The sequence below is a fragment of the Myiozetetes cayanensis genome, unplaced genomic scaffold, assembly GCF_022539395.1.
Source record: "Myiozetetes cayanensis isolate MyiCay16 unplaced genomic scaffold, myiCay2020 scf32, whole genome shotgun sequence".
Taxonomy (NCBI): domain Eukaryota; kingdom Metazoa; phylum Chordata; class Aves; order Passeriformes; family Tyrannidae; genus Myiozetetes; species Myiozetetes cayanensis.
This window is the reverse complement of record NW_026087544.1, coordinates 5,668,980-5,696,604: the sequence shown is the minus strand read 5'-3', so window position 1 is coordinate 5,696,604 and position 27,625 is coordinate 5,668,980. Positions and strand designations below refer to the sequence as shown.

The following is a 27,625-nucleotide window of genomic DNA, read 5'->3' as shown; positions in this document are numbered from 1 at the left end:
TATAATGTATGCGTAATGTACGTGTAATTACGTAGTGTTTATGTAATTATTTATTAAATTATTACAATTAAATAATATAATTTAATAAAATGATATGTAAATATTTATTTTAATAAGTTATATAAATTGAATAATATTTAATAACATTAAATAATAAAATTAATTAATATAATTAACATATACATTTAGATCTGATTTATATAAAATTATATAATTAATTTATATAATTTTTGTATTTTTTGTATACAACTAATAAATATAAACATGTGTAACTATTTTAATTTACACAATTGCTATATATTATTATACATACAATTATTATTATATAATTTATTCAATTATATACAACTGATCGTTGATTATTAAAATTAATTAAATTATTTTATAAATCCACATACACATTTAATTTATATATTTATATTTAATTTAATTCCTGTAATAGTTTATAAAAACCCCAATTATTTAATTTATATAGTAATATATATTAATAAACGATGTTGATATAATTTCTTTTAAATTTCTATTATAATTTTATTTAATTCACATAGTTTAATAACTATTAGATATGTATTTATGCATATAATTATAGTATACATAACTATATTATACATTGTATATATAGCATATAATTATAGTATTTCTATTATATACAATATAAAGTATATATATACTAATACGTAATATATATTATATATTGTAATATATATTATATGTCATTATATATGATATATACAATATTTAATACATGATTATAGATTATATATTATATATGACATACATCATATATGTAATATATAATGCATTATGAATATATTATATTATATTATATTATATTATATTATATTATATTATATTGTATTATATTATATTATTATATTATATTATATTATATTATATATAACTATAAATATTAAATATAAATATATTATTTAGAAACATAGAAATATATTATAAATATATAAATAAAATAAAATAAAATAAAATAAAATTCATATATGACGCTTAATTATATAATTTTTATATATAAATTTAATTAATATAATAATTCTATTTAATTCCGATTCTGACCGGTGAATATTTCTATGACCACGCCCCCACCTCTGACCACGCCCCACATCTGACCACGCCCCCAACTGTGACCACGCCCCCGTCCCCTCCTCTCCCTCCCCTCCCCGCTCCGCCAGGGGGCGCCACGTCCCCCGCCCGCTCCTCCCGCCGGCGCGGCGCGGCCTCACCTGCCCGGCGGGTGCGCGGTGACGTCAGCGCGCGGTGACGTCAGGCGGCCCCGCCCCCGGCGCGGCGGCCGCAGTCCCGCCGCAGCCCCCGGAGCGGAGGGACCGGAGGGCTCTGAGGGGACCTGGGAGCCCTGAGGGGTCTGAGGGACCGTGAGGGACCCGCCGGCACACGCCGCCCGCAGCCCGCCCCCGCGCTCCCACGGCCCCGCCGCGCCACCATGTCGGTGCCGGAGCCCGCCGGCGGCGAGGAGAAGCAGGCCAAGGAGGTGGAGGACGCCGAGAAGTATTCCTTCATGGCCACCGTCACCAAGGCGCCCAAGAAGGTAGCGGGGGCGGCGGGCACGGACAGGGGCAGGCCCCGGGTGGGGGGTGGGAACAGCCCCCTTTTGGGAGGGCAGACCCCCGGTGATGGGGGAGAGCCCCGGTGATGGGGGAGCAGCCCCGGTGATGAGGGAAAAGCCCCCGGGGGTGGGGGAGCAGCCCCGGTGATGGGGGAGAAGCCCCAGGGGTGGGGGAGCAGCCCCCGGTGATAGGGGGGTGTGCTTGGAAAGCCATAACTGGTCCAGTTTGGGGTAACTGGGAAGGGTGGGCTGTGCCCCTTCAGTGGAGGGGATGGGCACTGGTACCATCAAGGTGGTCTGGGGGCAGCAGGTACGAGCTGGGAAGGGGCAGAGATGCCCAGCGGGGCTGCTGGCCCAGTTTGGGGTGGGAGGAGAGGGGTTTGGGTACTGGGGACAGAGGGGTCTGTACTGGGGGTGAGGGGAGGGCTGGTTTGGGGGGGCTCTGGGGGGCACAGAGCGGGGCTCGGCTGTGCCACAGGGGTGTGTGGGGACAGGGTGACCCCTGTAAGGGTCGGGGGTCCCTGTGTGGGACTGTGGGGTGACAGGGACAGAGCAGGGCAGCCATTCAATGGGACGAGCCCTGGGATCTGGCTGTGGGTCACTGGGAAGGGCAGCACCGGGAACTGGGGGGCTTGGACTTATTTTGGGACGGGGGGGTGTGTTGAGGGTGTAGGTGGGAGCAGGTTTGGGCTTGGGAAGGGGCTGCTGGTGCTGAGCTCTCCCGAGTCACCCCTGAACCCTTCCATCCTTGAAGGCCTGGAAGGAGCTCTGGGCTCTTCAGCCCCTTCCTCCCCAAACCTCCCCAGTCCCGGCGCTGCTCCCGAGGGATGCACGGGTGGCACTGAGGGTGGGCAGGACCCCCCACTGACCCGGGTAACCCCTCTCAGCAAGGGGGAGAGCTCCCAGCCCTGTGCTCCGGGCTCGGGGCTGAATTCCCGGCGTTCCAGGAGGCAGATCCGTGCTGGGATCCATGTTGGGATCCGCCGTGCTGAGCATCGCGTTCCCCTCGGGGCTGCAACAGCCTGCGAGTGGTGGGGGAATGGCAGGGAATGGGAACATCCTCCCCCTCTGTGGGAATCTGCTCCAGGTGGGCTCAGGGAGCTCTGCCCCTCGGGGAAGGTCGGCTGGGTTGGAAGCACCTCCTCACCCAGGGAGTTGGAGGCTCCTGTTTATCCGGGACGTGGACGTAGCCTGGAGGAAGGAGCAGAGGAATGTGGAGCTGGGATCTTGTGTCTTCCGAGCTCAGGGGTTGTCTGTACCTTTTCATAACCGTCCTCTTTGTCAGAGTGGGGGGACAGCAAACCCCAGAGCACCCAGGGGGCCAAAGCAGGTGAAAAGGAACCGATGCAGCCCCCTCAGAGGCAGAAGCTGTGGTGGCTGAGAGGTGGGGGGTGTTTTGTCCCCCCCCAGATTCGCAGCTGGTTGTTCAGGGAGAGGAGCCCCACTGGGCTCGGCAGCTTTTCCCTTTTCCTGGCCGGGTGAGGATGTTGGAGGTGCCCAGAGCGACACCCGACATTTGAGCTGATAACATCAGCAGGCAGAGAGGGCTGTGCTTGGCCACAAATCGCTCGGGGCCACTGTTTTCCTTGCCTGGCTAATTCCTGCGAAGAGCTGGGGAAGGGCAGAGGCGTTGGCAGGAGGATGAAAGGCCGGGGCAGGACAGGAGAATTTTGCCCTCCTGAGATAAGCTGAGTGCCCCCAGCTCCGCTCCTGGAACAGCAAGCGCAATTAAACCATTAAAGCTCCTTTCTGCTTCCACCAGAAGTGACTTTGGTGTCAGAGGCTGGTGGAGATGGTGGGGGGAGATGATTCCCAGCATGGGGAGCAGCTGGAGCAGCTCCCTCCCGGCTGTTTGGGGCTCCCTGAGCGTGGCCAACGCGCTCTGCGGGCAGGGTGGGAATGTGGCCAAGCTCGGGGCAGGCTCCCTCTCCCCCCTGTGAATGGCTTTTCAGAGGAGCCTTAACTTGTGCTGGAGCTCAGGGAAAGTGCCAGTTTGGGCACTGGGAGCTGGGGGAGCGCCTTGGATGCAGCTGGAAGCTGTGGAGGAGCTCCTTGTTGGGGTACCCGGAGCTGGGATCCAGCCCCAGGGATTGCTGACGTCTCCCTTGTCAGGAACTTGTTTGAGGTGAAAAAGTGAAGCAGCAGGAGGTAAGAGATGAAATATGATCATCCCCAGGTTGAAGCAGGAGCCGGTGAAAGGTGAATGGAGGGGTGGGGGTGAGTTCCTCCCAAAATTTGGCATTGCCTGGCTCTGCCAGAGCTCCCCTTTCCCCTATAGTTCTTCAGGATTGGGCTGTCACAGCTTGCTGGGAGCGGGGTTGTCCTTTGGTGGTCTGCAGGCAGGGGTGGGCCATGCTGAGCTTCCCCCCTTGTCCCGCTGGGGAAGGCTGGGAATGCTGGGGGGGGGCTGGATGGGGCTGGGGGAGCTCAAGGGCAGGCCCTGCCCCTCCCCATCCCCCTGTGCCGTCCCTGCTGGGGCTGGGCATCTGCTCCCCTGCCTCCCTGGAGACTGCAGGTGCCCTTGGCAGCACTTGCTCTCCCGAGCCGTGCCAGTGGAGCCCTAAATCCCTGGGCAGGCCGAGCCGTGGGTGCCCTGGGGCGGGAAGGACGAGCTGTGGGAAGGATGCAGGGCAGGGGGCACTCGGGGCTGTCCCCGTCACCTCCCCGTGCTGTGTCCTCCCCCCCGGGCTCCCCCACCCTGGGGAACCCTGCAGGGCTGTGGAAGGGGCTCTGGGGTGGTCCCTGTGCCCCGGGGGGGGTGTGGGGGGCGCGGGGTCCCTGCGGATGCCGGCGCCGCTCCCGCTCCGGAGGGATCCCCCGCGGAGCCGTGGCAGGGAATGCTGATGCTCCGCGCTGCAGCTCTGCGGTGCCAGCCGGGCACTGCCTGCCTGGGAGGGAGCAGGGGGGGATGGAGCCCCTGGGCAGGGCTGGGTGTCCCCTCTGGAGCCTCCATCCCGGAGCCGCTGACTTTGCCGCATCCCAGCCCCTTCCAAAGACCTTTTTTCTGCCCCGTTTTGCTCAGGTCCTGCAGCTCAGCCAGGCCGGGGGATAATAAAACCACCTTCCCCCTGGGCCTGCCAGGGGGACGGGACTGTCCTTGTTAGTCCTGACAGAGCTCCCAGAGCCGCCCGTTTTTCCTCTTCCTTTTATTCCATTCCTTAGTCTGGGTGTCCATAAATCCTCGGGGCCTTTATGAGCCTGCCTGGGGTCGTGGCCACCACCTCCTGTCCTGGCTGTTCCACAGGCTCCACACACCCGGCTCTCCTTGATCCCTGCCCAAAAATCCTCGCTTCCTTGGCTCCTTTGCTCCATCCCTGCGGTTTTTCCTTCTCAGGATGAGGTGCTGGGGTTGGGATGGGCTGGACAGCTCATCCTCCTTCCTATGGATAACCTGGGATGTGCCTGGCCTTCCTTGGGGTGCAGGAAAACCCTAAAGAATGAAGGTGTTGCTGTGTTAGAAGGTGCCAGGCTGAGCTGGTGGCAGCCTGACCCAGAGCAGGGCAGGGAGGTGTTTGGGGTGCAGGGGATTTCCTGGGGTTGGCAGCAGCCAGGCCCCCCCTCTGTGCTGTGGCACACGACAGGAATGCTCTGTTTTCCTCTCCCAAGTTGTTTCTGGGTCCTTCCTATCGCTCTGGTGTTTTGGGGGGGGTCTCTCCTGGCTGTGCAGAGGGCAGGTTTGTCCCAGTGACCAGCACTGCTGCAAGGCCAGAAGGTGCTTCACTGATTGTTGAGCTGGAGAGCAGGACACAAGGAGATTTTTGGGGTTTTGATGGGCACAAACCGCCTTCAAAACATTCCAGGGCTCGCTGCATCCCTGAGAGAGGCCAGGTTCCCACTCCACATCTGCCCTTTGGAGGTGGGACAGCAGTTGGAGGTGTTTGTTCTCCCCAGCCTTTCGTCACCTTTCGATTGGGTGGGTGTGTGGAGATCCCCCCCCTTCCCGTGGGAGCAGCCAGGTCTGGGCATGGGAATCGTGCTGCTGGTGTTTTCCTGGGCCTGGCATTTTGGGGGAGTTCTGTCTGTGCTGGGGACCAGCCCCCCACAGCAATTCCGTGGGGACCTGAGCAGTTTCCAGCCCGTGCAGGTTTTGGAGGGAGTGGCTGCGCTCCTTCTAAGAGGTTGAAACTGGGTTATTTTGGGTTTTTTTTGCTCTGGAAAACAGGTTCTCAGGGTTCAGGTTGGAGTTGCTCCTTTGCAGGTGAGGATTGTGTCCGTGTTGCTCCTCTGAGGGGTCGGTGGGTGCCTCATCCCAGCTGCTGGAGCAGGGAAGGGCCGGGATTTCAGGGATATTGTCTGTGGTTTGGTCACCTTTGCAAAGGGCTCCTCGTGTTTCCTGCTGAGCCCTTTGGTCAGAGCTGCTTATCTGGAGCCTCTGGCTCACCTTCACTCAGCACGTGGTGGTGACATCCCAGGTGAACGTCCCAGGACCTGCTGGTGGCCTCGGGGGATCGTGTGGAGGAACCTGTGCCAAAACTTCTCCCTCGGTGGATCAAAAGGAAGGGCTGGGAGGAGGGTCAGGGAGTCCCACCAGGGAGCAGCATCGTGGTGACCTCTCAGCAGGCTCTGGGGAGCTTCTTCTCAGGGCACTTGACAATTCCAGGGCTTGGCCCCCCTTGGCAGCGCTGGAATCTGCTCTGCATTGTCCCCCTCTGCCCACATCAGCTCCATAGGCTTCCCTGGCATGGTAAACCTTGGGAATGGCTTGGCTCTGGAGCTCTCTTCCAAGGAAAAAGCTGCTGTGGTTTGGGAATGCTTTGGGTTGGAATGGACCTGAAAGCCCATCCAGTCCCACCCCCTGCCACGGGCAGGGGCACCTTCCACTATCCCAGGCTGCTCCAAGCCCTGTCCAACCTGTCCTTGGACACTCCCAGGGATGGGGCAACCACAGCTTCTCTGGGCAACCTGTGCCAGGGCCTCCAAGGGCAGAATTTGGGGTGTTTTTTTGGGCTCTGTGCCCCTGGGAAAGCTGAGGAAGCTGTTCCTGCCTTCAGGAAGCCGCCCCTGTGCAGTTGGGCTGCCTGGGCTGTGACTGCTCATTACACTGGGGGATCAATACGGTGGCCTTGGCAACGAGCTCATTGCTGCTGCAGAGCCTGTTTGCTCCAGGTTGGTGACAGCCAAGGGACGGAGGTGGCCGAGGACAGGATGTTCCAGCTCCTCCGGCAGCCTCCGTTGTCCCGGGCTGAGCCCTCGGAGGTGGGAGCAGCTTCCCCTTGGCAGCCCCCACGCCCCAGGGAGGGCTGGCAGCACCCATTCCTGCCGGGATTCAGGGGCTGGCACTGGGGTGGGGGCTCTGGGAGCCTGCATTTGGGAACTGGCATTTGGGAGCCTGGATTTAGGAGCCTGCATTTGGGAACTGGCATTTGGGAATTGGCATTTGGGTGGGGGCTCTGGGAGCCTGGATTTGGGAAGTGGCATTTGGGAAGTGGCATTTGGGAAGTGGCATTTGGGAAGTGGCATTTGGGAAGTGGCATTTGGGAAGTGGCATTTGGGAACTGGCATTTGGGAACTGGCATTTGGATGGGGGCTCTGGGAGCCTGGATTTGGGAACTGGCATTTGGGAGCCTGGATTTGGGAACTGGCATTTGGGTGGGGGCTCTGAGAGCCTGGATTTGGGAACTGGCATTTGGGAAGTGGCATTTGGGAACTGGTATTTGGGAATTGGCTTTTGGGTGGGGGCTCTGAGGGCCTGCATTTGGGAACTGGCATTTGGGAACTGGCATTTGGGAACTGGCATTTTGGGAACTGGCATTTGGGAACTGGCATTTGGGAATTGGCATTTGGGAACTGGCATTTGGGTGGGGGCTCTGGGAGCCTGGATTTGGGAGCCTGGATTTGGGAGCCTGGATTTGGGAGCCTGGATTTGGGAACCGGCATTTGGGAACTGGCATTTGGGTGGGGGCTCTGGGATGGGAACCTGGTTTATCTCCAAGGTGTGGGTGGCAGGAATGGCTCCTCCCAGCCCGGAAAAGGAGGGTCCTGGGGCTCTGCCTTCCCGAAATTCGTGTTTTGCTTTCCTCCTTCCAGCTGGCCCCGGGGCTGAGGTTCAACCTGTGTGGCTGCTGTTTTCTGTCCCTCCTCCTTTCCCCTCCCAGCGGGGAGTCCTGGATTTCACACATTCCTGCTCTGTGGGGAGAGTTTTGCGTCCAACCTGGGCATGTTTTGGAGCGGGAACATCTGGCTGGTCCTTGTTGACCTTGGAGCCATCAGCTCTGACAGGCAGCACAGCTCCTCCTGCATTAACCAGCCCCTTCTCCAAGCATTCTCCAAGCTCACCATCCCCAAAGGAGAGGATTTTGTGTCCCTCTCACCTCATTTAAATGGAAGGGGCTCCGTGGAATCAACCCTGTGGAGCAGGAAGGGTTGGCTTTGCTGCCAGGGGCCAGGAGGGTGATGTTTGTCCATCCTGGTGGTGATTCCTCGGACTCCTGAGGGAGGGAACAGCCTGAGGTTTCTCCTGCTTTGCCTCCAACCAAATACATCACAATCCAAGTCATTTCCAGGGCTGAAAATAGCATGTTGATAAAGAGGAGTGGGCAGCTCTGGTGGGAACACCCCTGTGAGGGGCCTTGGGGGTCAGGGCAGGAGCAGGATGGATTCCCACTTTTCCAAAACAGGCTGTTCCTATTTCCATGCCGATCCTGCTGGGAGTTTCCCCCTTTAATGGAGCATCTGCTGAGGGAAGCTGAGAGTAACTGGACCCTCTCCCAGGTGGGATTTGCTCTTTTGGTCCCTGGAAAGACCAAAAGAGGTCTTGGAATGCTGGGATTTGAAAGGCAGCTCGGGGGGAGGGCAGTTCCTCCCCCAAAGCACAGGGGCTGCTTTAGGGATTATGGAGGAGGGGTTTGGGGTCTGCAGTTTGGGGTTTGCCCTGGCCCAGCCTCCCTTCAGCCCACGTGGAGCTGCTGCAGGACCTCCTGGCAGCACTTCCCAGTGTTCCTCTGGTCTTCCACAGCTGTGCTGGGAGAGGAGTTTTTCTAATTAGTTTAAAACTCGATGCTAATTAGAGCTGATTTCCCCTCTCAGCTCTGACACACAAACACATTTCCCTGGGATTCCAGCTCCGCAGCTGCCAGTCCTTGGATTGCCCCACAGGCTGCTGGAAGGGATTTGACCCCCAGTCATGGAATAATGGAATATTTTGGGTGGAAAGGGACCTTAAATCCCATCCAGTTCCACCCCTACCATGGGCAGGGACACCTTCCACTAGCCCAGGTTGCTCCAAGCCCTGTCCAGCCTGACCTTGGGTACTTCCAGGGATGGGGCATCTCCTGGGAAATCCATTCCAGGGCCTCCCCACCCTCAAAGGGAGGAATTTCTTCCCAATATCCCATCCCACCCTGCCCTCTGGCAGTGGGAAGCCATTCCTTGTGTCCTGTCCATGCAGCCCTCCCAGTGTGGTAACTCCAGTTAACACCAGTTATCCCAAATCCTCACTGGGCCCCGGGGATGAATCCAGAGGGGAGAAATCTGGGATGTTGTGAAACCAGCTGCTGTTTGGGTGATCTCCCTGGATACTTCAGGAGCTCTCCCTGTATTCCAGGCTTTATCCCTCTCCATTAAAGCCAGGCCCAAGCCTTTGCCTCCATTCCTGCAGTCCAAGGACTGGATCCCTTATCTGCTGGTGGGGATCTTTCCCTCTGCTCCTGCTGGATCCCACCTTTGACCTCCAGGTGTTCACAGGGCAGGAGTTATTCCTGGAGTTATTCCCAGTTACTGTTTAACACCCAAGATCTCACCTCTTTCCTCGAATCCCTCCTTCTGTTCATTTTCCCTGGCATTTACAGTGATTCCCACCATGACTGGTGTGATTCCCAGCCTGGAAGTGGAGTGGATCCATTTCTTTCTGGGGGGTTTCTTCTTTGGGATTTGTGTGGAAGTCCTTAATTCTCCTCTTGGACTCACAGAAACTTGGTTTGTTGTTTTTTTTTCCCCTCAACCAGCCCTTCCCTGGCCCTGGGAGGAGGGAGGTTGGTTGGGATCAGGGCTTGGCCAGTTTGCTTTGCCAGGAACCTCTGTGTCCTTGTGGGGAGCGCTGGAAAGGTTTCCAGGTGGAGCTTTGGCAGCGATTCCCGCTCAGGGAGCGTGCCAGGCAGGCAGGGAGAGCGACCTGCCCTGGGAGAACCCTCTGGAGGGAGGGGTTGCAGATCCAGGAGCGCTGAATCCCACCCTGGCCGTGCTTCCCTTCCCTGTATTCTCCGAACACAACGCTCGAGGTTTCCTCTCGGGAACCACCAGGAGAAAGTTCTGCTGTGCCTGGAGCAGAAGCAGCTCCTGCTCTGAGGGCTGTGCCACTTCCAGCCCTGCCCAGGCTGTGGAGGGCCAGGAGATGCCTGCTGAGCACCCATCCTGCTCCTCCTGCATCCCTGTGGAATGCTGGGGCTGGAGATGTGGGCGCTGCCCATGAGACCCCCCTGCCTTGCCCTGGGCTCTGCCTGGGATTCCTTTGCTGCTGGGGTGAACTGGGAATGTGGCGCTTCTTCCATGGCTGGGCCGCAGCCCCCTGGGAATTCCTGCAGCCCCCTGGGAATTCCTGCAGCCCCCTGGGAATTCCTGCAGCCCTTTTTACATCCAGGTGTGTCCTGGCTCGCTTGGAAGTGGGAAAAGGGGATGGTTTGAGTCCGGCAGCCGAATCCCCCTCGGACCCCTCCCCTTGGCAGTGCTTTGGGGCTGAGGATGAGGTGGGAGCCTTACTGATCCTGCTCCCCCATCCCTCCACTCTGAGTACCTGGGTTTTATCTTCCCTTCCATCCTTAAGGGCTGCTGGGATCCAGGAATGCCCCTCCAGGCTGGGGAAGCCCTCAGGAGAGGAACCCTAAAAACCCCCCTGCCTGCCTCGCTGTTCCCACCCCAAAAATCCAGAAGGGTTGTGGAGCAGGAGCCGTGTCCCTCCGTGTGTCCCCTGTTCCCAGCCCCATCCTGTGGGAACAGGAGCTGGCTCTTGCAGCCTGGAAACGGGACAGAGGGGGCCTGAGGGGACAGGGCAGCTCCAAACAAACCCAGCGCCCTGGCACGGCCCCGGCAGGACTGGTGCCAACCCCGGGGCCAGCACGGGGAACACGCACAGGGAGCTGGGCTGGCCTCAGCCCCTCATCCAAGGGGGAAACGGGTCAGGAACGTCCTCTTTTCCTCTGGTTGGGAACTGTGGGGGACTGTGGGAACATCCTGGAAGGGTCTGTGCCCTCCCTTGGGGAGGTGGCACAAGGGAACCTGTTCCTCTCCTCTGTTTGACCTGGAAAGGAGGAAATTACTGATTTTCTGGGGTTTTTTTTCTCCCCTCTGCTGATGGGACTGAAGAGTCCCTGGGGTACCTTCATTCTGCAAATAAGTGGATTAAAACAAACTTGTCCTTTAGAGACCCAGCTCCTTCTTGGGAAAACCACAGCATTCCCAGGAGGAAAAGGTCCCTCTGCAGATAAGAAATCCTTGGAACCCGAAACCTGGAGGTGCCCTGGCCGTGCAAAACCCAGCCCTGATCTGAGTGCTGCGGGGCTGGGGAGGAGGAGGGTGATGAGGATGATGCTCATTGGAGCCATGGAACATTCCTAGTCTGGCTGAATTCCCAGGAATGACAGAGAAATGATGAACTTAAAAGACAGGTCACGCCAGGGAGCGCTGGGCACCCCCAGCTCTGCCAGGGGAGGGTTTGTTTGGGAGGACAGATTAAACAAGGGGAACTGGCTGCTCTGAATAGTCTGGGGCCACGGGAGAGCTCCCAGGACTGTGGATCCTTCCAGGAGGGTGGGGTTTGGAGTCTCTCCCTGCCTTTCCAGGGGGTTGCTCCGCTCCTGTTTTGCTGTTTGTCCCCGGGCGGCTGGGCCATGTCCTCACGTCCCTGGATGTGAAACTCCGGAATCTGGAGGGGTTTGGGGGTGTCCTGCTGATCTTGGGTGACGGGGGGGGCGCTGCTCCTGCACCCCCCTTCCCATTATTATCCAGGACAGCAGGGGCTGGGAGGGCACTTTCCCCCCCACTCTGGATGTGCCGATGCTCACGTTGTCCCCAGTTAAAAGTAACAATTAAAACCAGGGGTTGCTGAGGCAAACCTGGGGCTGGTGGGAATAGAGCCTGGAGCTGCTCCTGGCACGTGTCCTTCCTCTGTGGAGCCTGTGCCTGGCTGAGCTGGGTCAGCTGGGAGCTGGTGGATGCTTTCCAAACCCTCCTTCCGCAACCTGCTGTGCCCCGGGGATGGAATCAGGGGTGTGGAGCACGGCAGAGGAGCTCAGCAGCCTCTCTGGAGCTGCTCTGGGATGGAAGGAGCGTTAAAGTGAGTTTTCAGGTGGAAGTGGGGCTGTTCCCCCGTGAGAGGGACGCGCCGGCGGCATCTGCAAATCCGGCCGTGTTTACAAATCCCTCTGGGGTTCGGAGCCAGAGGGTGGAACTTCCCTTACCCTGACAGCTCCAAAAGCTGCTCTCTGGGCTGACTTGCTGGGAAGGTCCTTGGGATCCTGGGGTTTTTGGGGTCTCGGTGTGGGGGCTTGGGAAGGTGCCATGGAGGATGGCACGCCCGGCCGAGGGTGCCCGTCCACACCCGCAATCTCTGCCCTCCCTGTGCCATAATCATTAACCAGCCGAGGCTGTGGGTGCTGGGGACACTCTGCTGCTGCTCCGGGGCTTTGCTCCCACAGGATTCATCCTTAAGAACCCTGGGAGGAGCACCTTGTTCAGCTTCCCTGAGGTTTGGGATGCTCCAGGCAAGGGAGTTGGTGTTGGGAGCATCCAGGGGGCCCTGGTGCCTCATCTGGGCCCTTTTTGGGATGTGGGGCTGTACCAGCAGATGCTCCCTCAGCTCCAGCCCTGGAAGGGGTGGATTGAGCTGAAAACGAGCGGCTGTTGTTGGGAAGGGTCGGATCCGTGTGGGAATGGGCACAGCAGCTCCAGCTTTCCCAAGGGATCGGAGCGTCCTCCTGGCTTGGAGGTGTGACTGGGAGCAGCAGTGCCCTGGGAGAACTTGGCAGGAGACGGTGGATCCCGGTGTTTTCCTACAGGACACCTCCCAAATCCCTGCTGTTCCAAGCCCCTTTGGCTCCCCCCCAGCCCCTTCTCCTCATCCTCCTCCTTTTCTGGGATAGCAACTCTGGAAGCCCCTCTGGAAGCCCCTCTGGAAGCCCTCCGTTCCTGTGCAGGGAAGTGGGTCCTGCCTCATTTTCCCTCCTCGACCGAGAATTCTTGGACAAAAAAAAAAAAATAAACCCAACATTTTCCTTGCTCTCAAAAAGCCCCCTCGCGCTCCACCCGCTCGGAGAAGCCGCTCCCAGCGGGACGAGGTTTGGGATGCGATTCCCAGTGGAGCTGCCTCCAGCTGGGAATGCTGCTCGTCCCAGTCCCAGTGACAGCCCAGGGATTAGGAGATTTTCTCTGCCTCGTTAATGCAGCTGCAGCACTGGGAGGGCTCCAGTCACGCACTCTGCTCCAGAGCCTTTCCCGGCCTCCCTCCGCTCGGGAACATCCCGGGCTCCCAGGGCTTGGATGTGCCCCTGGTTGGTTGGACTCGGGACCTGCCCGTGGTGCTGGAGGGTAATTTTAGCCAGGGCAGAGCTTGCTAAGCTGGGGAGTTGGGCTGAACCTGGTAAAGCCCTGACCAGGATTACTGAGGGTGGTTTTCCTTTCCCCGTGGATTCGATCCCGCTGTTCCCGTGTTTTCCACAGGGGCTGTTTCTCCTGCAGAGTGGGGCTGTGCCTCGCAGCTGGCTCAGCACCCATGCCTGCTGCTCTGAGGGGGTGAGGGAAGATCCATCACGTGGGATGCTGTGGGATCAGGGAGCACAAGAGCCCTCCATCCCCATCCTCTCCTTCCCAACGCATCCCAAACTTTGCTCCGTGGGATCAGCCAGGCAGCCTGTTTCCCTGCAGGGAAGTGCCCTATCCCAGGATTCCCACATCCAGGACAGACAGACAGACCTGCACCCTGGGCTGGAGCACCCTGGGGTGTCTGTGTCTCATTTTTCCCTCTGGGATTCACCTTTTCCCTGGAAACCTTTCCTGGAGCTGGAAGAAGTTCCCTCTTCAAGCTGACCCTTGAGGCTGTTCCAGTGCTTTGTGGGCGTGGGTTTTATTCCCTCTGCCACAGGAAGAGCTTGGTGGGAAGGGATGGGAATCTCGTCCTGGAATTGCTGATATTTTTCCCTCCCTGGAAGTGCCCACTGGGAATATTCCAGCACAGAGGTGGCACAAACCTTTCCCGGAGTGTCCAGGAAGGATTGATCCAAGCAATACCATTCCTTGTTGGGAAACCTGGAGACACTGTTGGTACCTGCCTGGAAGTGCTTCTGCCCCTCTTCTCCCTCCAGCTTTCCTATGGGAATGGGGGTTGTGGAGCCCTCTGGATCCTTTCTCTGCTCTCCCGTGGGAATGGGGGTTGTGATTCCTTCTGGATCCTCCCATTGCTCTCCCATGGGAATGGGGGTTGGGAGACCCTCTGGATCCTTTCTGTGCTTTCCCGTGGGAATGGGGGTTGTGATTCCTTCTGGATCCTCCCTCTGCACCAAACTGCCTCGAAGCAGTTGGGAAATGAAACCTCCACACTCCATTTACCGTTCCCATTCCTTCCACCCACACAAGTGCAAGCAATTCGTGTCAGAATCCAACTGGAATCTGCTGGGAAGTCCGGTCTGGGAAGCAGATCCATGTCCAGGATGGAGGAGCTGGCTGGAAACCTCTCAGCAGGAGCACCCCTGGGAATGCCTGGGATGCTGGTCTGGGTGTGGTGATGGATCTGATCCGTGCTGGGCCATTCCTGGAGTCCCACATCATCATCCCACCTGTCCTCCTGTGGATTCCATGCCCCTGTGTCCCCTCCCAGGGGAATCCCACGCTGCTTTTGACCCATCCTCTGGGATTCTGCAGGATCCATGGCTCCATTTCCCACCCCGAACTGCCCCGCTCAGATTCCTCCTTTCTGGAATGGATCATCCCAACTAAACGCTTGCATTCCTCTCCCTTCCAGGGCTGTTTCCCACATCAAAGCTTTCAGGGGGTTTTGGGGATGGCTGTGGCATGGGAAGCCCCTCCTGGAGGCCTCTCTGGGCTGTCTCTTCCCATCCTCTTGATTTCCCCAGGACTCTCCTCGAGGTCTCCTGGGTGGGGGTTGTCAATCCACTCCTGCCGTGCTGTCTCATCCCTGTTCAAGTGGCAGGATTAAATCCTGGAGAGACACAATCCCAGGGGAGAGGTCACACCAGGGGGACTCTCCTGCACTGCAGCATTCCAGGGAGGGGGCTCCAGGCTGGATTCCCTGGTGCTTTCCCTAATTCCCATTCATCTCCCTTGTCCTTCCCTGGCAGGACCTCATGCCGGGTGAGCGCAGCGGTTTTGGGTGATTTCCCCCTCTTTTAATTAACTGAAATGTGATGATCCCCTGGAAGGTGCTGGATTCTGGAGTTGCCTCTGGCCCAGAGAAGAAGGAGGGGTGGCTTTTTTGCGGGGCTCCTCTTCCAGTGGAAACATCTCCTGCCGAGGAGGGTGGGAGCCAACGCAATGTCAACTTCCCTTTGTTGAAATGTTCTCTCCTGCCGAGGTTTCAGTGTCAGTTTTGGAAGGATGTGCCGTGTTTTTAACCTGTGGGGTTGCTCTGCTCCCAGGGAGGAGCCTGGAAGCACCAGGGATCTGCTGGGACCATCCCAGCTTTCTTGATGCTGCGGTTTTTTTGGGCAGAAATCCGGCGGAATCGGGGTTGTGGATTTGGGTTGGACAAACGTGACCCTTGAAGGAGCCTCCTGGAGCTGGGAATGGGTTAAAGGGGATGTCCCTGGGTGCTCTTTTCACACTTCAGGTGTTGTGTCAAATCTGCTTTAACCTTGGGGTTGGATCAGATGGCAGAGGGGCCAGGGCAGGGGGTTGGATTTTTGGGATCTGCACCTTGTTGTGTTGGGCGACGGTGATTTTTGTGACCGGGGCAGCCCAGGTGGGATCCCATGGGCAGCCAGGGCAGGTGTCATGCCCTGAGGATCACCCTCCCTGATCCAGCACTTCTTCCCTTCGCTCCCAGCAAATCCAGTTTGCAGATGACATGCAGGAGTTCACCAAATTCCCCACCAAGACGGGCCGGCGCTCCCTGTCCCGCTCCATCTCCCAGTCTTCCACCGACAGCTACAGCTCTGGTAGGTGCCAGCTCCTTGTCCCTGTGTGTCCCACATCCCAAATCCGACCCTGGTGCTGCTGGGAATGTGCTGCTCACACCCCGTGGTGGGATCAGTGCTACTCTTTGTGCTTGGACACAGAGGGGATGGTTCCTGAACCAGCTCAGGGAATCAAGTTGATTACTTGAGTAATGTACTATCAGTAAATAATCAAGTTGATTACTGATAACCCTGCTGTGGTAGAGAACAGGAGTGCAAAATTCCTTTGGGATGTTGGCATTCCTTAGGAGATTGGTAGTTTGAGCCACGAGGGAAAGCAGTCCCACTGGGCTCTGCTCAGCAGCCAGGGAGGGCAGGCTGGGATCCATCCTGCATCCAAAGGGGACAGCAGGAGGGGTGGACAGGCTGGGAGAACTGGGAATGCTGAGCCTGGAGGAGAGAAAACTCCAGGGAGATCTTGGAGCCCCTTCCAGTGCCTAAAGGGGCTCCGGGAGAGCTGGAGAAGGCAAGGAGTGGAGGGACAGGACACAGGGAGTGGCTTCCCACTGCCAGGGTTAGATGGGATACTGGGAAGAAATCCTTCCCTGTGAGGGCCCTGAGGGGCTGGGATGGAATTCCCAGAGAAGCTGTGGCTGCCCCATCCCTGGGAGTGCCCAAGGCTGGGCTGGACAGGGCTTGGAGCAACCTGGGCTGGTGGGAGGTGTCCCTGGGCTGGGCTGAGCTCTGAGGGTGTCTCCTCTCTGGTGCAGCTGCCTCATACACAGACAGCTCCGATGACGAGGTGTCCCCCCGGGAGAAGCAGCAAACCAACTCCAAGGGCAGCAGCAACTTCTGCGTGAAGAACATCAAACAGGCCGAGTTCGGGCGCCGCGAGATCGAGATCGCTGAGCAAGGTGCGGCCGGAACGTTGGGGTGGTGGAATCTGGGGCAGCCCTGTGCCCTCTGCAGGCCAGGAGCTGAGCCCTGGGGATTCCCACTCCTGCTCCAGCCTTGGAGAACCTGTTTTTTCCCCTCCAGATCAGTTAGGGAAGAGCTGTATGTGCCAGCAAACATTGGTGCCCTGCCACAGCCATTTTCCAGGGCTGGATTGTTTGGTGGCTTTGGGTGGACGAGGATCTTGGGGTGTTTTGGGAAAGTGGGAGTGCCAAGCTCTTCCCATGAGGCTCGTGGGAAGCTGAGTTCCCATTTCCAGGGGGTGATTGGGTGGCTCTGCTTTCCTGTTGGAAGGGGGAGATAATCCAGGCCCGTTTGGAGCTGTGACTGTCCCTGTGATTGTCCCTGGGTGCCTCCCAGGGCACAGCCAGCCCCACACCTCTCTCCAAGTGACAAATGGCCCCGTGGTTTGGGCCTGCTCTGCACGGGCCAGGCATGGGGAGTTTCCTCTTGGGCTCCAGCACAGGAGGAGGGATCCTGGGAGAGCCCCAAAAAACGGGAGAGGAGCTCTGGCAGCTCTGGCATTAAACCCTCTCTTCCTTTTGCAGACATGTCTGCTCTGATTTCACTCAGGAAACGAGCCCAGGGGGAGAAGCCTTTGGCTGGAGCCAAAATCGTGGGCTGCACCCACATCACGGCCCAGACTGCGGTGAGTGCCGGGGGAGAGCCTGGCCTTTCCCTGGGGAACAAAATCCCAGCCCTGGGGAGCAAAATCCCAGCCCTGGGAAAGGGATGAGGCACCTTCAGAACTCCAGCGACGTTTTGAGAAGATCCTGCTGCAGCGTTTCCCCAGGAGCTGAGCTGGGATCGGTTCCTGTGCCTGTCACTGCTGCCCCAGGCCTTCCATGATCCCAGAGTATCCCTGATACCAGGGTATCCCTGATCCCAGCGGGTATCCCTGATCCCTGGATATATCCCTGATCCCAGGGGTATCCCTGATCCCTGGATATATTGCTGATCCCTGGGGTATCCCTGATCCCTGGGGTATCCCTGTATCCCTGATCCTGATCCCTGATCCTGATCCCTGTATCCCTGGGGTATCCCTATATCCCTGTTCCCTCTGCAGGTGCTGATCAAGACACTCTGTGCCCTGGGTGCTCCTGATCCCTGGGGTATCCCTGTATCCCTGACCCTGATCCCTGTATCCCTGACCCTGATCCCTGTATCCCTGCATTTCCAGGTGCTGATTGAAACACTCTGTGCCCTGGGTGCCCAGTGCCGCTGGGCCGCCTGTAACATTTACTCCACGCAGAACGAGGTGGCAGCTGCCCTGGCAGAGGCTGGTGAGTGCTGGGGGTGCTTTGGGGGAGAATTTCCAGGAATTTCCTCCTTAAGGTTTTTGATTCTATGTTTATTTATGGAATTTATTTTGGTTTGGTTTCATTTAAGCCTAGCCTATTTTATTTATTATTATTTGGTTTTAATGAAATATTTTATTATTATTATTTAGCTGAATCGTGTGTATTTTATTTATTTATTTAAATTAATTTTTATTCACTTTTATCTTATTTTAAGTATTTCCTTATCATTATTTATAATTTATTTCACTTAAATTTGTATTCATAATTTATTTATTATTTTAATAGTTTCTTTTAATATTTTATTTCTTTTATATTTATTTTAATAGTATTTTATTTATTTTTAATTAATTTTATTTATTTTACCTTATTTTATTTAATTATTTATGATTTATTTTAATTTTTATTTGTTAATTTTAATAAATTTCTTAATATAAAAATAATTTTAAAATAATTTTTAATGTAAAAATAATTTAAAAATAATAGTAAAATAATTTATTTTTTCTGCATTTATTTTTACCTTAATAATTATTCATTTATTTTATAATAACATTTTTCATTTTACGCCTTTCCTCTCCTTTATTTTTTACCTCATTTCACTTCTCATTTATTTTATCATTTACTTACTTTTATCTCATTTATTTTATCTTTTTTTGTTTGTTTGTTTGTTTGTTTGTTTTTTTCTCATTTCGTATTTATCTTTTAGGGAATTACTGTTTTCAGGGAGTGTCATTTCGGGAGGGACGGGCAGGTGTAAACGCTGTCCTTGGCTGTGCCGTGACCCTGGCACGGCCCTGGCTCCCGTGCCCGTGTTTTCCCGGAGCTGGCGGGGCAGGGCGGGGCTCTGCCAGGCCCAGGAGGTGCCAGGGATGCTCCTGTTCTTCCAGGGGTGGCCGTGTTCGCCTGGAAGGGGGAGTCGGAGGATGATTTCTGGTGGTGCATCGACCGCTGTGTCAACGTGGACGGCTGGCAGCCCAACATGGTGAGGGCTCCTCCTGCTCCTGCTCCTCCTGCTCCTCCTCCTCACCATTCCCGCCGTCCTGGGGCTGTCCTGCCATCCTGGGGGGCTTCCAGGCAGGCCCTGGAGAAACACAGCTGGGGATGGGCTGGGAAAGGCCATGGGAGCTTCAGGAGCTGCAGGGACAATGTCCTAGGATCAGCCCCTGTGGATCTGCTGGGACAATGTCCTGGTCTGGGAACAGCCCCTGGTGGAGCTGCAGGGACAATGTCCTGGTCTGGGAACAGCCCCTGGTGGAGCTGCAGGGACAATGCCCTGGGCTGGCACATCCCAGTAACACGGGAACAGCTCCTGATGGAGCTGCTGGGACAATGTCCTGGGCTGGCACTTCCCAGCTCCTGAGGGAGCTGGAGAGACATTGGCACATCCCAACAGTGTGAGAACAACTCCTGATGGAGCTGCAGGGACGATGCCCTCAGCTGGCACATTCCAGTGACATGGGAACAGCTCCCAATGGAGCTGCCGTGATCCAAGAAACACAAGACCTCTTTCCTCCTGTGGGAGCTCTCCCAGAGTCGGGATCTGTCCCTTGCTGTGCCCGTGTCCCCCTCGGCCGTGGGCCGTGGTCCCCAGGCCGTGTCCGTGTCTGTGGCAGCTCCCGCAGCCTCTCCTCTCCCGTTTGCTTCCAGGGTGGATGTTGTGTCGTGCTGAGCTCAGCCTGGTTAGTTAGTGCTGCCTGTGCTCACGTGTCCAGGCTGCAGAGCAGTAGGAGAGGCAGGAAATCCCGTTAGGATCCAGCAGCTCCTGGCAGGGGTAAGGAACCCTCCGTGCTGGGAGGAGACCCCGAGTTGCAGGCAGGAGTCCTGGCCCTCCAGCAGTGCCTCAAGATGTTCTCCACCTCTTTTCCCCCCGTCCTGTCCCCAGCCAGTGCTTTCCCCAGTGGGAGGCCTGACTGCTCCGTGTTTTCCCCAGATCCTGGACGATGGTGGGGACCTGACCCACTGGGTTTACAAGAAATACCCCAGCGTGTTCAAGAAGATCCGAGGCATCGTGGAGGAGAGCGTGACTGGCGTGCACAGGTGGGGGATTCGGGAATGCTGATCCTTGGGGCCATCCCTTAGGCATTGCTGCTGCCTGCCCTGACCCCCCCGTGCCCCCTGCCAGGCTGTACCAGCTCTCCAAGGCTGGCAAGCTGTGCGTCCCGGCCATGAACGTGAACGACTCGGTCACCAAGCAGAAGTTTGACAACCTGTACTGCTGCCGGGAGTCCATCCTGGATGGGTGAGTCCAGCTTGTCCCTCCTGGCACCTCCCCACGGGTGGGTTTGGCTCAGGCTCTGGTTCTGGGGGGCTGGGCTGATCCCAACACGGGTCTCTCTCTGTCCCCCAGCCTGAAGAGGACCACGGATGTGATGTTTGGAGGGAAGCAGGTGGTGGTTTGTGGCTATGGGGAGGTGAGTTCCGTGTGTTCAGCTCCCCTGAGCCCAGCCAAGATCCCCCCATTGTCCTTGCCAGGAGGAGTGGATCCAAGCTGGGCACTGATTACCAGGGAAATCTCGCTGCAGGTCAGGGCTCAGCTTTCCCAGTTTGCTGCAGATTAGCTGGGGCTGCACAGCTGACACTGCTGGGAACACTGGCCTGAGTCACAGCTCCCCACGGGGCTCCATCTGCTCTCCCTGGCCCCAGTTCAGCTCCAGCCTGGCTGTCACCGAGCAGGGACAGGCTGGGAATAATGCTCTGGCAGAGGGGGATCATCTCACAGGCTTGTCACTGATTCTGCCCTGGAACTGCAGGGAGCTGCCACCTTCCCTCCATCTGTGCGTGTCTGTGTGGGTGTTTGTCTTCCCACGCTGTGCAGGGCCTGGCAGGAGCTGCAGAGGCTCTTCCCAGCAGGAATTCTGCTCCCTGATTTATTGAGGCACCAGCAGAGCCCAGCTCTGCCCCACTAGGGCTCTGGGCTGCTCTCCAGGGGTTGTCCCCATGGCCTGTCCTGAGTTTTACTGGACTTCTTCAAAGCAAGGGAGTTGTGGAGCCATGGAATCCTGGGATGGTTTGGGTTGGAAGGGACCTGAACGCTCACCTCATTCCTGCCGTGGGCAGGGACATCTCCCACTAGCCCAGGTTGCCCCAAGCCCTGTCCAGTCTGTCCTTGGACACTTCGAGGGATGAGGCAGCCACAGCTTCTCTGGGAATTCCATCCCAGCCCCTCAGTGCCCTGACAGGGAAAGATTTCTTCCCAGTATTCCATCTAGCCCTGCCCTCTGGCAGTGGGAAGCCATTCTCTGTGTCCTGTCCCTCCATCCCTTGTCCCAAATCCCTCTCCAGCTCTCCTGGAGCCCCTTTAGGCCCTGGAAGGGGCCCCAAGGTGTCCCTGGAGCCTTCCCTTCTCCAGGTGAACATTCCCAACTCTCCCAGCCTGGCTCCAGAGCAGAGGGGCTCCAAATCCTGGAATCCCAAATGGGTTTGGGTGGGAAGGGACCTTAAAGCTCATCCACTTCTACCCCCTGCCATGGGCAGGGACACCTTCCACTAGCCCAGGTTGCTCCAAGCCCCATCCAGCCCAGCCTTGGACACTTCCAGGGATGGAGAAAATCCACCCCAGCCCCTCACAGGGAGGAGGAGGAGGAGGAATTCCCTCCCAGTATCCCACCCAACCCTGCCCTCTGGCAGTGGGAAGCTGGAAACCTTGACAGGGGGGGTTGGAGCTGGGCTTGTGTCTGCTGTGCCACTCTCCAGGTCCATCCTGAGCTGCCCCTGGCACCGGGCAGAGGGTTGGGATGAGGATCTGGCAGCCTGGGATGGGTTGGGAAGGGGCTGTGGCCGTGCCCCCCTCACACTGATCTCTGCAGGTGGGGAAGGGCTGCTGTGCCGCCCTCAAGGCCCTGGGGGCCATCGTGTACGTCACCGAGATCGACCCCATCTGCGCCCTCCAGGCCTGGTAAGGGGCTCCCTGCTGCCTGGGAGTGTCTCTCCAGCTGCTCTCCAGCCTCTTCCAAACCCTTCCCAGAGGCTGGAACAGAGCCAGGATGACCTGGGGATCGTTTTTGGGGGAATAAACACCTTGTTGGAGTGTGACGGGGTGGATTTTGGGGTGGGTCCCACACAGAAGGTGTTCCCTGGCTGGCCTGGGGAAGCTGCTCCTTTGGAAATAAGAGGGTAAAACACTGGAATCAAGAGTGGGAGATGTTTCCATAGCCGGTTGTTTTGGTAGGAGCTGTTGAGGGGTGTGAGGTGTTTGGAGGGGCAGCTCGGACATCCACTGCACACCCTTCCTCGTGCAGCCACTGTTCCTGAGGGGGTGGAGGATTCCCTGGCTGGGCAGGAGCAGTTTTGAGCTGTGGGATTCCCTCCTGGCCCGGTGGGTGGGGAGGGAAGAGGCTTCTCCTGCTGGCTGTGATCCCTCTCTCCCTGTTGGTTCCAGCATGGATGGATTTCGGGTGGTGAAGCTGAGCGAAGTGATCCGTCAGGTGGATGTGGTCATCACCTGCACAGGTAGGGCTGGAGGAGGCCATTCCCAAGGGAACTCCCAAGGACACTTTGCTGCTGTGTGCTCCTTATTTTCCAGGAGCAATAGCTGGGCTTTGGAAAGAGCTCTTCCTCCTCCTCCTCCCCACTCTGATATTTGGCCACGGTCCCATGTGCCAGGGATGGAGGGACATCCCAGTGTCCTGAGGGGATTTGGGGGTCTCCTGGTTAATTCATGGGACAAAAGATCAAAGATTTGGGGTTCTGCAGCTCGGATCTCTGCTCTGTGTGAGCAGGGACAGGGCTCAGGGCAGGGCTGGAGCTGTGCCAGGGCAGGGCCAGGTTGGATCTCAGGGAATGGCTCTTCCCCCAGGGAATGGTCACGGCCCCAAGGCTGCCAGAGCTCCAGGGGGTTTGGGTAACACCCTCAGGGACAGGGTGGGATTTTGGGGTGTCCTGGGCAGGGCCAGGGGTGGCTGATCCCTGTGGGTCCCCTCCAGCTCAGCACATCCCACGACAACACCCGTCCCATGCGTTCCTCCCTGTCCCAACCAGGAGCCTCGTCCTGGTGGGAAGTTCATCAGGTGCCGCCCCAAACTGAGCTCCTCCAGATGGAGTTTCAGGGAGGGAGGGAGGATCCAGCGGGGTCGTTTTCGCTGTCCCTGCAGGGAACAAGAACGTGGTGACCCGGGAGCACCTGGACCGGATGAAGAACAGCTGCATCGTCTGCAACATGGGCCACTCCAACACCGAGATCGACGTGGTGAGTCCCGGCCCCTCGGGCTGTTCCCGCCCCTGCTCCTCCTCCTCCCGTGGCTCCAGCTCCTCCTCCTCCTCTTGCAGACCAGCCTGAGGACCCCGGAGCTGACCTGGGAGCGAGGTGCGTTCCCAGGTGGATCACGTCATCTGGCCCGACGGGAAGCGGGTGGTGCTGCTGGCTGAGGTCTGTGTGTGTTGCCTGGAGCTGGGCCGCGATTCCCGGCGGGAAATCGTGGGTTTGGCCAGGTGGAAAAGCGCTGGGGAGGAGCTTCAGGGCTCAGGAAAGGGTTTATTATTGGATTTGTTCTTTTTTATTATTTTGGACGTCCTCTCCCGGAGGCGGGGGCGTGTCCCATCCCACGGGCAGCCACGGCTGGGGCTGTTGGAACGAGCTGGGAGCCATCCCTCAGCCAAACCCCCCTGCTCCAGCTGTGCCAGGGATTCCCAGGCAGGAATCTGGCTCGTCTTCCCACTGGAGCTGCTCTGGCAGGAGGGAGGGACTGGTTTTGGAAAAAACCACAGCACTCCCCAGCCTTTTAGCTCAGGGTTGGGGTGGGAGCTGGGACAGAATTGGGGTGCTCTGGCCACAAAGGGGGCCCTTTGGGAGGGGGTGGAGGTGAATCCCGCCTGGAATGTCGGCTGGGTTTGGATTTGGGGTGACTCCTGCTCTCCCCCAGGGCCGGCTGCTCAACCTGAGCTGCTCCACAGTTCCCACCTTCGTCCTCTCCATCACAGCCACCACTCAGGTCTGTGCCCAGGAGGGGCCCTCAGGGTGGGAGGATTCTTTGGGAACACCCTGGGCTGGGGCCTTGGAATGCCACAGGAACCACCTCTTCCCTGGGCTGGAGTTGATGGGAGTGTGAACTCGGCCTTTTGGGTGCAGGAAGTTTTGGGGAGAGCTTTGAAATGACCCGGATTTCATGGCACAGCTCCTGCTGGGCTGGGAGATGGGCTTAGACCCCTCTAGCACAAGTTTAGGCCCCTCCCAGCACAGGTTTCAGCCCCCAAGCACAGATTTAAGCTCCTCAGCAGAGGTTTAAGCTCCCTAGAACAGGTTTAGGCCCCTTAAACCAGGTTTAGGCTTACCTCAAAGCAAGGCTGGTGGGACTGGGAACATGGAAGGGAACTGGTGGGACTGGAGGGGACTGGAAGGGTTGGGAACAGGGAGGGGACTGGTGGGGCTGGGAACATGGAGGAGATTGGAGAGGTTGGGAACTTGGACACCGCTGGGACTGGGAACAGGGAGGAGACTGGTGGGATTGGGAACACAGAGGGGACTGGTGGGGTTGGGAACATGCAGGGACTCACAATCATCCCCTCCTCCCTGATCCTGCCCCCCTTCCCAGAGGGATTCTGGAGCCCCAGAAGGGGCTGGACATGCCCTGAGCTGGGAACTTGGAAAGGGTTGTGCCCTCCTTGTGGCTCCCAAATCCTTGTCTGTGCTGCTGTGGCCATCCCTGGGTGTTCCTGGGCTGTCCCTGAGCATTCCCAGATTATCCCTGTGCTCTCCACAGGCTCTGGCTCTGATTGAGCTCTACAACGCTCCCGAGGGCCGCTACAAGCAGGACGTTTACCTGCTGCCCAAGAAGATGGGTGAGTGGAGAATTCCTTGGGGAATTCTGTGTGCCAGCAGTGTGGGATGCCAGGAAAAAAACTCTGGGAAACACTTCCAGAGGGAGGAGGGTTGAGGGAAACGAGCAGAGGCAGCGACTTGGAAAGGTTTAGGCCCCCTAGGACAGGGTTGGGGGCGGTTTGATTGATATCCCTTGGGGTCCTGCAGCGTGGGAGGCGTCCCTTCTGCCTGTGCCTCCCTCCTCCAGGGGTATTTCCAGGGTTTTCCATGCCATCCTGGTGCCTTTTGGGGGCTTGGGCTCAGCTCTCCTCTCCAGGCTTCGGGTGGCGGCGGCTCCGTGCGGGTGATGATGGGGTGGTGACTCCACCCCTCAGCTCCCCCCGGGGATGGGGATGGGGTTGGGGGGGGTGTTTGGGCCCCCCCTGATCCCGTTTTCCCTGCCCCATTCCCAGATGAGTACGTGGCCAGCCTGCACCTGCCCTCGTTCGACGCCCACCTGACGGAGCTCACGGACGACCAGGCCAAGTACCTGGGGCTCAACAAGAACGGCCCTTTCAAACCCAACTACTACAGGTGAGGGGCCTGGGAGCAGCTGCCACCTCCACATCCACGCTGGAGCTGCTGGAGTGAACACAGGGAGATGCTCCGAGGGCTGGGAGAGCTGGGAATGCTCAGCCTGGAGAAGGGAAGGATCCAGGGAGACCTCAGAGCCCCTTGCAGGGCCTGAAGGGGCTCCAGGAGAGCTGGAGAGGGACTGGGGATAAGGGATGGAGGGACAGGACACAGGGAATGGCTTCCCACTGCCAGGGGTTAGATGGGATATTGGGAGGAATTCTTCCCAGGGAGAGTGGGGAGGTGCTGGAAGAGAATTCCCAGAGAAGCTGTGGCTACCCTTGAATCCCTGGAAGCGTCCAAGGCCGGGTTGGACAGGGCTTGGAGCAGCCTGGGCTGGTGGGAGGTGTCCCTCCCCACCCAAACCAATCTGGAATTCCATGATTTGGGATCCCCTGGCACAGCCTCAGCTCCTGGGATCTGTGTTCCAGCCCTCTCACTGTGCCCCTTCTCTCCTAGATACTGATGGACCATTCCCAGAAGGACCAGACCACACAAGGCAACATTCGAGAGATTATTTTTAAAAATCATTTTTATTTTGGTTTACCTTTTTTTTTTTTTTTTTTTTGTATTGTTCCTTTTCCTCCTTTCCCCCAAACCCCATTTTTTTTCCCCCCTGTTTTTACATTTCTCGGTGATTTCAAGGCCAGGATTTCTCTTCCCCCCCCTCCTCCTTTTCCCACATCTCAGCCTGACCTCACCACACAAACCTGGCATTTGCTTCTTGCTTCCATGTGCTGGAGCCTGTTGATTCCCCAGCCCTGGATTCGGGAGAGGTTTTTCCCCCCTCTCCTGCTCTTCCCAGGGCACTTCATTCCTGCAGCAAAGTGGGTTTATTTTCCCCTCTCCCTTCGGGGTTTTCTTCCCCTCCTCGGTCTCCCCTGCGGATCCGGAGATGCTCCTTTTTTAATTCCTTTTCCTTTTTCTTTGTGTGGAATTTCTGCAACTTCTTCAATTGCCTTAAAGAGCCCAGTTTTAGCTGCTAGATCCCTGCTCCGGGCGCTTCCCGGGAGCAGAGCGGGGCCTGCAGGGCACCTGGAAGGGGCTGGGGGGGTCCCCAGGCTTTGGGCCCGGCTTTGGTGGCCACAGACCCGGCTTTGGTGGCCACCTGGGGCTTTGGGGGGGGGAAGAGGGGAGGGAGGGGAGGGGAAGTTTTTTCAGGGTGCTAATCTTGAATCCGGATGGGGGTCGCTTTTCCCAGCATTATCCTCATCTCTCCCAATTTTTCTTTTTTTTCCTTTTGTTTTTGTTTTTTTTTAGCCAAACTGCACCTTAATTGAGTTTTAAACCTTTTTTTTTTCTTTCTTTTTTCTTTGTTCAGTCGTGGTGTTTGGTGTTTTTTTTCGCTTCCTCTTTTCCTTCTCCATCCTTCCAGAGCTGTTTTCCAGAGTGGGGATGTTCCAAGGGGATGTTTTCCCAGGATGTGGCTGCTTTCCTGTCTCTCCCCCACACACCGGGAAGCACCGAGGTGGTGGAGGGGGGGAGGAGCTTTCAGGTGGCCTGGGGAGGGGTTTTTTGGGGGTATTCCCTAATTTTTTTTCCCAGCTGGATGCAGAGATGAGCCTTCCCCACACCCAGGGCTCTCCCAGCTCTCTCGTGGCTGTTTTCCAGCCTCTTTCCCGGCTGTTTTCCAGCCCCTTCCCCCCTCTCCAGCTGACATTTCCCTCCCCCATTCCCACAGCTTTTCCCGGGGGTGGAAGAAGCTCCTTCCAAGCCCGGGAGGGTTTCTCTTGCCTCTTTTTCTCCTCCCCAATCCGCCTCTTTCCTTGCTCCAGCCCCTGGGAGGGGTGGGAACAGCCCCCAATCCCGGCATCTCCCGGTACAGGGATCATGGAGATGCTGCGGAACCGGGATTGGAGCTGCTCCTTCCCCCCAGCCCTGGGATCCTCCAGGGAATTTGCAGGGCTGGGGACAGGAGGGGGGATGGCAGAGGTGCTGGTGGATCCCCCCCCTCTCATCCCCTTCCCACCCTGGAATGTTGCTGGGTCGCTCCGTAGATTTTGGGGATCGCCCTCCTCGCCTTCCCCGGAGATTTCGGGGGTCACGTTCCCCTCCACCCCCCCTGCCCCAAACCTCACTGGGAGGGCTCAGTGAGCATCTGTGAGGATGGACTGGGAGTGGGAGCATCCCCCCTTTCCCGGGATTCTCCCACGTTTGGGAATCCCGGCATCCCCCCATCCCCCTTTTCCCACCTTTTTGGGGCGCAAAGGGCTCCGTGTCTGGACAAGCCATGGCAAGGGGAGGGGGCCCGGGGGCAGCAGCAGCAGCAGCAGGGAGAGGTTTATTTTGTATATGAATGATTTTTAATGAATGCAATATTAATCCTCGCAGATGAGCAATAAATCATTAAATCGAATTAAACTATTAGGAAAAG

General features: G+C 56.5%; 1 protein-coding gene across 1 annotated transcript; it reads left to right on the top strand.

Annotated features, from left to right (window-relative positions):
- The first annotated feature begins 1,291 nt into the window (after nucleotides 1-1,291).
- Nucleotides 1,292-25,216, top strand: AHCYL1 (adenosylhomocysteinase like 1). The gene is given in 17 exon segments (XM_050327124.1): nucleotides 1,292-1,558; nucleotides 15,564-15,675; nucleotides 16,404-16,547; nucleotides 17,136-17,236; nucleotides 17,768-17,870; nucleotides 18,773-18,867; nucleotides 19,816-19,922; nucleotides 20,008-20,124; nucleotides 20,233-20,296; nucleotides 21,692-21,780; nucleotides 22,264-22,334; nucleotides 22,976-23,070; nucleotides 23,151-23,186; nucleotides 23,188-23,250; nucleotides 23,744-23,812; nucleotides 24,581-24,659; nucleotides 25,092-25,216. Coding segments are annotated over 17 exon segments (1,575 nt in total). The 5' UTR covers nucleotides 1,292-1,453.
- Nucleotides 25,217-27,625: the final 2,409 nt, after the last annotated feature.